At 45.4% G+C, this 8,867-nt stretch overlaps 1 protein-coding gene across 1 annotated transcript; it reads right to left on the bottom strand.

Moving 5' to 3' along the window:
• Positions 1–2,968: 2,968 nt before the first annotated feature.
• On the bottom strand, positions 2,969–8,775 carry RAB19 (RAB19, member RAS oncogene family). Its single transcript, XM_066183801.1, has 3 exons — positions 8,362–8,775; positions 7,328–7,511; positions 2,969–5,125 (listed from the first exon to the last, which is right to left on the bottom strand). The coding sequence occupies exons 1-3, from the start codon at positions 8,554–8,556 to the stop codon at positions 4,860–4,862; spliced, it is 645 nt and encodes a 214-aa protein (XP_066039898.1). The 5' UTR covers positions 8,557–8,775; the 3' UTR covers positions 2,969–4,859.
• Positions 8,776–8,867: the final 92 nt, after the last annotated feature.

Here is an 8,867-nt window from a genome sequence, read left to right as displayed (position 1 = left end):
TGTGCAGGTTCAGGAACTGCCTGTGTTTGTCCCCAAGAAAGCGCTGCTGGGTATCACTTCCCGTCTGAACTGTGCGAGGTGGTTTCTAAGCTGGCTCTGGAGACTGTGATTCCCACCCCCACCAACATCAGACTGGGACAGCTGAAAACAGTAGGGCCTCTGAAATAAGTACATTAGTAGGCTGCTGTCTTTTTCCTCTGTGAGAACAGGAATAAATTCAGTAGAATTACGCTTATAATGTAAGAAGATGGAGGGTGACAACTTAGGCTGTGCTACAATCTCTTCAAGGAGATACTTAAGGTTCAGAAACTGAAGAGGCCAATGAGAGTAGTATCAAGATGGAAAAGGTATAAAGTCTCCCTAAACTTCACCAGCAGAATCTTAATTTCAAATCAAAAATCTTTAGAGAAAGATTGACACTGTCATTTGAGGTGCCTTGACTTTACTCCCTAGGCCAGAATATATACGTTTAGCTTGATACACATCTTTGCCTCGAGTGGAAAGTGCAGGCTAAGTGCAGACCCGTTCTCTCTGCTGTGAACGTGATCATACAAGGTAAGAGCACTTGTTACAACTTCTGCTGCTTTAGTTCAACTGGTGGTAGCACAGCTGGCCTTTGTGGCCCAAGGTGGATTGTAATCTTTGAGGAAATACGTGGTTTATTTAATGAAATACAAACTTTCCTGCTACTGCAGGTACAGAGAAGATTTGCATTTGGAGGGTACCATGAGCTATGGAGTGTCTCATGTTTGGAACAAAACTGGTGTAGATGAAATTATTAATGCTGCAGCAACTTAAAATGAGGGAATACACATGTAATCCTTTAGGATTGAAATACAATACAGGACTGTGCTGCAGGGATCAAGTAGCTACAGACTCAGTTTAATTGCTAGCATTAGAAAGGCATTAAACTGTAGTTGTGGTGAGCCTCACTTCAGGTTAGCAAAACTAGACTTAGAAGTGAAAACTGTGTAAGTAGTGATGTTCGTGGACACAGCAGTAGCAAGGAAATGCAGGATTGAAAATATGCTGAACTCTGGTTATCCATGGATGTGCTGTTTGTCACTCACTGTCAAGCCAGTCAGCCCCTGCTTGGCAACAGCTTGATGTGACTGCATTGACAGAAGCTGTGCAGGCATCTCTGTGAAGGTTGATCTACACCAGCATTTAGAAAAAGTGCTTTAAAAGATTTTTGAAAGCCTTGGCCATCTGAAACTGAATTCCTGTTTCAAGGTGAAGTATTCTAAGACAAACGGGCTCATGGCCTGTCTAGAACTATTCTCAAGAGTGTGATATCCCAGCATTGCCTGTTCATGTAGTTCCAGTTCTTAACACATTTACTCAAGAGCAGTGCTTGAAAATTATTTCAGGAGCCAGTTTGCTGGGCCCCTCACATACCTGCAGGCAGACGTGGGTTCTGGGAGCTGAGAGCCAGGAAAATGCCTGTTGGCACCCACATGGGGAAGGGCACCTGTAACAGTGCTGCCATTGGAGCACTCACGTGGCTGGGGGGAGCTTCACTTCCAGTTCCTTGTCCAAAACCACAGGCATGCATCTCCTTCCTCAAAGGAGACTCCAGGGTAGAGTGTTCCACCTGTGTTCAGCATCTGAAAATTGTCTCCCTTCCAACTATACTTAAACATTAACTGGAATGATTAGATAAGAACTTCAGCTTTTATAACTGAGAGCCTGCATATAAAGCAAAGCTGAACCACATAGGCAGTGCTGTGTGCCTTCCACATCACTGGGCTGCTGTTGTGTTGGCTTTTAACTATTCAGCTCCTGGGAGGTGTCAGTTTGGTACATTTTAAGATATTCCTTATTATTTTTAGTACCCTGTTCCACCAATAGGTAATGCTTCTTCTCATCTGGCCTGGCTGTGAGTGCAGGTAATGTGCCACGGAAAAGATTCAAACACCTCCCAGTAGATAAGAACAAGTGAGCTCATCTTCAAGCTGAATGTGCAGCTCTTGAAACTGAAACCTGTGGGGCAATAGTAGTTTTTAAAATAGTGTTGTAGACAAGCTTATAACCCTTTGTACAAATGCATTAATGATGCTGTCAAGAAGCACTTGGAATTTGCATATGATGCTGGGGAACAAACCATTAACCAGGCTCCATAGCAGTTAATTCTACTTTGCCTTGTCATAGCTGGCTGTTTCCATCTGCTCTCTGATGGGGAAAGGCAGAACCAAAGAGATTATGCTGAGCTTGTATTTTAATCTAGTGGTTCTAACAGTCTAGAATAGCAGGCTATACTAAGGGGATGTAAAAAAAGTTCATAGCTTCATGTGTTACCTCACGAGTAATGGCGTTACCGATACACTGAAGAACCTTGTTAGCAAGTGCTGCTCTTCTCTCCTGAGAGGACAGCTGGAAAAGCAACTCTCTGGAAACCATTCAGTGTAACTGCCCAAAGGCCTCATGGAAAATGCCAAACAGAACCAACCAAAAGAGGTCACGCTCCTGGTTTAGCTGCACAATGGGTACGTGTCTAGGACTTAAGTTTCTTGGAGGAATAGGAAGCCTATTAGACCTGTTAAAGGAAAGGGGAACAGTCACAAGGCTGTTCTCCCTGATCCTGTGTTGCACAGCTTTCTGCCAAGAAGGTCTCGCTTTGCCAGTAGCTCGACCTGTGCGGGAAGAGAACAGCCAGAGCCCTGTAACCTGGCAGTGCTGGGCACTCAGGATCACATCAGCCTGCAGAACCTCCATACTGAGGGTAAGCAAAATAACTTCATACAACAGTGGCTAATTAGGATGGTAAACCCAATGAATCATGCAAAGTTAAGATTCTGCTGGTACCATCCTTCCTCTAATTCTTGACCAATGAAAGATTATAACTGGAGATGAAACCAATGGTTTTTCTATTGCAGTCTTCTGGAAGATACTACCAAAAAAAAAGTAAAAACAATGGATTACAAACTACTACCTACAACTACTAGGAATAGAAATATTAAGCTTATATTTGACTGATCTTGTAGTGTCAAGAGCTGTAGAAACTAGTTGTTTGGAAGCTGGCTTGCCACTGTGAAAGGCTGTGGTATTTACTGTTGCTTAAATGTGCAAACCAAAATGCAACTACTAGGCTAGTAAAAATGAAGAAGGAATAAAGATTTTAAAAGTAAATATGAGAAGGAGGATGCCTGAAGATGAAGCTTTCTCCACAGCAGGCTATAGCAAGAGGGTAACATGCAGGATTCCTCCCTCAGCTTACACAGAGCTGAATTAACCTTTGCTCTTTGGATATAATAGCAAAGAACCTGGCCAGAGAAGGTATTAAGAATATTAGAAATATTTCTAAGACTATTATTCAATGATTCATTCTCCTTTATTTTTTGTGCTTCTAAGACAAGATTTTCCAGCATTGCTACATGTTTTTCCCTATTTTTCCAGGACTTAGGAAACAGGGGCAGCCAGCCACTGGGTAAGCTGGCAACACCGCAGCCTTCCCAAGGCTGCTTTGCATGTAACACAAACTGTGTTTTATCATTACAGAGCTTGAGTTGCAGTTCATAGTTTAACAGTAACTAAGGGATACAATTTGGTACATGTGGATTGCATGTAACTTCCTCTGATATTTCTTTTCCCCTCTTCCTTCCCTGTTTCTTTCTACTGGGAAAAAAAAAAAAAAACAAACAACAAAACAACAAAAAACCAAAAAAACAAACTTGGAAATAACAGAAAAAAACCCAAAACCTCAAAACCCTCACCAAAAAACCCCCATGCCAAACCCTTCATTTAGTTCAGGTATACAGGAAAGTGAGCCCCAAGTAGCAGAGCTTGCAATTGGAAGGAGCAATCCAAAACCTTCCATTGCTACCACCATGTTCAGGCTCCATAGCAGTAGCAGATATACTCACCTAGGGCAACTCTCTGGTGCACCCCACACCATTGCCTTACCACTCTAACACAATTTAATTTTTTCATTTTTTACCTAATTTAAACCATCTCACCCTTTGCTGCCTTCTACAGGAGCTTGCATCCATCCTCCACACTCCCTTGAAAATCTACAGGGATACTCTCAAGATGCCATTGGCCCATCACACAAGCTACAGAAGGCTTTTGGTTAAAATCAGCACATCAAAAGCAAGATGAGGTTAGCAGGGAGGAATGAAAAAAAGGTCCTTGCACTGGAAGCTTTGCTGCTCCCAGCAAGTCCGTGTAGCAAGATGGAGATCAGTACTGGAAACAATCCTGACTACTGCAAAGCAACATGAAAAGCAACTTTCCTCACCCCAGGAAGAAGTGCATCATATTCTGAATGCTATGGCACCCCAGAGATGTCTCCAGATTTGTCTGGTGAGGAACTCGGGGCACATGTGAAATCCTGTACTCTTTCACAAATGTTATTAAGCTCCTTGGGATGGGTGGCTACCTCCCTGACATCAGGAGAGCTCCTAAATGAAAGTTTAGGCAGGAGTAGGTTAGTGCTGTCCAAGCATATGTCCGACTTTTTACAGCTACTGGCAGAGAGGAAAGTGCTTGTATTTAAAACCATCAACACAGCATAGAAGGGTCAGTGCAGAACTCTGGTGCAAATTTATCTTCTGACACAGCCAGAAGGACATGTAAGGAAATAATTAAAGGCAATATTTTTTATAGTTCTCTTTGGTTAAGGCAAAGGCTGGCAGCTTCCTGAGTCCTCTCATCTCAGAAGTTCACATTGCTATGTTCAAAGCAATCTGTGCTACAAACAGCAACAATGATCTCTGAAAATACTCACAAGCCAAACTGCAAGGTAGAAATATCAAGAGAGATGGCTTGAGGCCACATAGAACACTTTCACCAACTGAACAAAATCGAATCAAAAAGCCTCAGAAGAATGGCAGTTTCCAAGTTCTCCCTGAAGTCGCTCTTCAGCAGGAGCACTGGGTCTTCTCCACACTTGGACTGGCAATCACTGGCCTGGAGTCAAGACTGAAGCTGTTTGGAGGGTTCTCCCCATGAAGCTGTAAGGTATTTCGGGCTATCAGCTCCTTGGCCATCAATGTGAACACCTCTTCTATGTTTTGAGCTTCTTTTGCTGATGTTTCCAGCACAGCTAAGAGCCCGTGCTTCTCTGCTAGGGTGCAGGCATCTTCAAACAGCACTTGGCGCTTGTCCAGCGAATCCGATTTGTTCCCTTAAAAGAAGGCAAAGAGAAACTTCAATCACTTAGTCTTTCAAAAATTTATTTTTAAATACGATGCATGAATTAAATTTTGTTAAACAGTAGATTTATGTTAGGAGTAAGAGTTACTGGATAGAACAAGATGTGAGTACATCAGAGGACAAATATAGACGGTGGTTCAAAACTGCAGCAAATCATATCATAGAAAATGAGATGAAATCCAAGAAAAAACTAAAAACCTGTGTTCATCTAATTACTTAGTGAACCTTCTATGGTAGGTAAGTGGAGGTAAAGGATTGTTTGGAAGCAACTGCTGGTCCTGTTCCCTGGTGGTTTTAAATGTTAAGTAGCGTTTAAGGGTTTTTTTACAAAAATCTTTTAGGGTGATGTAAAAAGGAAGACAAGAATTCAGATCAGTTATCTTAATGCCTAAAATATATACTTAAGTTGTTTCCGCATGTACAGATTAAACTTTTACTTGCAGCACTTTAGTAAAAGTCTGTCATGAAACACCTCAGATAAAACACCTTTGTATATTTAGGCAGTTGCAGCACGTGTGGATTTATCAGTTCTAGTAGCTGACTGAAGTCTGCATTCATAGTTTCAAGACAACCTTTCATCAAATTACTATCTTGAATATACATAAACTAACTACCCTCCCATTAAGTCCTTTTAAATATTTCTAAAAGAAAAAAAAAAACCCAAACCTAACAAAACCAACCTACCCCACAAAAGAAAAGCAAAAAACAAAAAACCCCCAACAAAACACCCCCCCAAAAAAACCCAACCAACCAAAAAAACCCAAAAAACAAAAACTACTGCAACCCCCCCAAAAAACAGCCAACAAAACAAAACCAAAAACAACAACAACAAAAAAATCAACCCTCCCAAAAAAAACAACCCAGCTTGAGAGTTATTTGCCTTCTTAAAAGGAACCCACCCACCTTTTCCTCCTTCAGTTCCAGATAGGAAAGTTAGGTTTCTTAACCTTAACCGCCTGCTAGAAAGGTGTATAACATGACTAAGCGTAATTAAATGTACAACGACTTTTGCCAACGTAAGTAAAGCACACAGCACCAAGCAACAGCACTTGGAAGAAAGCACCAAGCTGGATCCTTAACAAAAGCTTTATTTTTACTAATTTCAGAACTTATCTCTCTAAAAAAAACCCCAACAACCACCACCCTCCCCCACCACGCACAGATAAGTCTCCTTTGGATTCATGACAGAAGTTAGAAAAACCCGGCCCAAGTGCAGTGATTTGCACCTCCCTTGTCCCCAGTTCCAAGCACGGCAGTAGACGCAGGTCAGAATTTATCGTTTTGCCTCTTCCAGAGGAAGGACAGAAGGAAGCTCCGCAGCACAAGCACAGAGGGTGCTGTGAGCAGAGGCAGCAGCTCAGGGGCCCTGCCTGGGGCTCAGCGCTGCCCCAGCCCCGGCTGCTGAGCTGCTCTCAGCACGCCACAGCAGGCTCAGCCACGGCAATGGAAATAAAGGCAATAAAGGCTCTGGCGTTTCACCACAGCTCTGCTCTCATTTGCAGCTTCCTCCTCGGGGGAAGGAAGAGCAATAATAACCATGAAACCCAAGGGAGAGGAACCGCGGCTTCCTATCAGCTCCATTCCCGGCAATTCCCAGCCTTTCCTTTCCTCAAAGAGGCAGTTTCCTGAGTGCTAGTGGAATGCAAGCAGACTACTCCACGCTCTGCAAAAGCCATCTCCCCATCTATTGTCTTACCTGCTCGGCATTCCATTACAGAGCAATGCGCATGCATATCAAGAGAACAGAGAGGAAAGATGAGAACCAGGAGTCTGTGCATTCCCCTTCATCTTGAATTACTGAGCTGCTACATTCCTGCGCATCAGGAGTATAGGGTCAGGCTTACTGCAATTCTAACCTGGATAAAGTGGTCCCTGCCTCCAGGCTGGCAGCAAAGCTGGTGTTATTCCAACAGGAAAGGAACCACGGAAAAAAGGTTGGAAAAAAGGTTTCGCTGTCTGCAATGGGTTGGGTCCAGTCAGGACAAGGCTATGACTTTCCTCATTTTTTTAAGCTTAGGTTGAATTGACACACTTTGTGATCTATTTTAATTAGAACTGAATTCTTCCTTATTGCATAGTGTATAGATGCTTCAAGTAGTGGTAGGAAACGAGGGAGATTTTATATTCATATTAAAAAATCTACATAATACAATATTTAAAACTAAAATCCTACCAATTAACATCATGACCAAGTTTGCAGCACCATACTTTTCAATTTCATGAATCCAATGAGGAATGGATTCAAATGTGGCCCTCCTAGTAAGGTCATAGGCAAGGATGGCCCCATGGGCACTCCTGTAGTAAGACTGGGTTATTGTCCGGAAGCGCTCTTGACCGGCTGTGTCCCACACTTGGATCTGGAAGAGAAAGGACAGAAGTTGTAAAGACCAGTGAATACCACTCTCCTAGGTGCCTGCCCTCAGCATTTGAAGCCTTTTGTCTAAAAAGCAGCCAGACCTGCCCCAGCACACTCTAGTACACCAGTGTCGCTTTGCCCTCTCTAGATCCGAAAAGCCATTTACAAGCCTATAGAGTCAATCTACACAGACCAAAGAGAAAGCTTCAAGGGTAAACCCAGCTTCGCAAAGAGGCCAAGGAACCCATTTTCAACAACTGTAGTGAAAGACAGAGAATATTACAGCCTTGTAATAGCAAAAGAAGAGCAAAGAACCCTAATAACAGGAATGGGCAGAGCAAATCTATGTATAAAGGCCAGGCATACTAGCTTTCATCTGCACACCGAGGGAATTTCTAGCTGACCATTTCTTCTGGTGTTTGTCTTGGAAAACTTCTTCCCTCAAATTAAGCACACATCAAAGGGGAGCCTTTGCAAACTTTGGGGGTTTTCCCTCCTTGGTGTCCCAGCTCAAACCCCCACATCTCTGGAGGGAAGAGACATCTCCAAATTACAGCCGTCTTCCAAAGAGCTCCCTGCAGGCAAAGCACAAGCCGTCTCCTCGAGGAGATGCAGCGAAGTCACGAGAGCAAGCATGAACACAAATTAGGGTGACTGCTTCCCCCGGGGCATCTCCTGAGAGAAAGCTCCACTGGGAAACATCCCTGGTTAGAGAGCAGGCAGCTCTAGCCAGCTGCCTTCAGCAGGGCCGAGCAGGAGGTGCTGTCCCGCCACTTCTGGCACCTGCAGGGAGCGATGGCACGGCCAAGGCGCTGCTCGCCAGGGGGTTCGGGCTCGCCCCCGCCACCGACCTTTACTTTCTTGCCGTCGATGTCCATCGAGCGCACGGTGAAGTCGACGCCGATGGTGTTCTGCTGTTTCTCGTTGTACTGCCCTGTCTTGAAGCGGTGCACCACGCACGTCTTCCCCACGTTGGAGTCGCCGATCAGGATGATCTTGAAGAGGTAGTCGAAGGCATCGTCCGCGCCGGAGCTGGGGAACGGCATCGCGGCTGCCGGGCGGGCCTGCGGCGAGGCGGGGCAGGAGGAGCCGCGGGCCCGGGGAAGGAGCCCCGTCCCGGCGCTCACCTGCCGCCGCAGCCCTGCCGGGACAGGTAGCGCCGCTCCGCACCGCCCTGCCGCGGGGCCGGCGGGAGCCGTAGTCCGCCCCCTCCCTTCCCTTCCCTTCCCCGCCCCGGGCTCGGCCGGGCCGCGGGGCCGGCGCCGCTCGCTCCCGCCCCGCGCAGGGGGCGGGCAGGGCCCCGGCGGCGGCCGCGGCCGGACTACAGCTCCCGCCGCTCCGCGGGACCGCCCGGAAG

Source organism: Chamaea fasciata, unplaced genomic scaffold (assembly GCF_029207755.1).
Source record: "Chamaea fasciata isolate MVZ Bird 193981 ecotype frontalis unplaced genomic scaffold, bChaFas1.0.hap1 SCAF_5, whole genome shotgun sequence".
NCBI classification, from domain to species: domain Eukaryota; kingdom Metazoa; phylum Chordata; class Aves; order Passeriformes; family Sylviidae; genus Chamaea; species Chamaea fasciata.
This window is presented reverse-complemented; position numbering and strand designations above follow the sequence as displayed.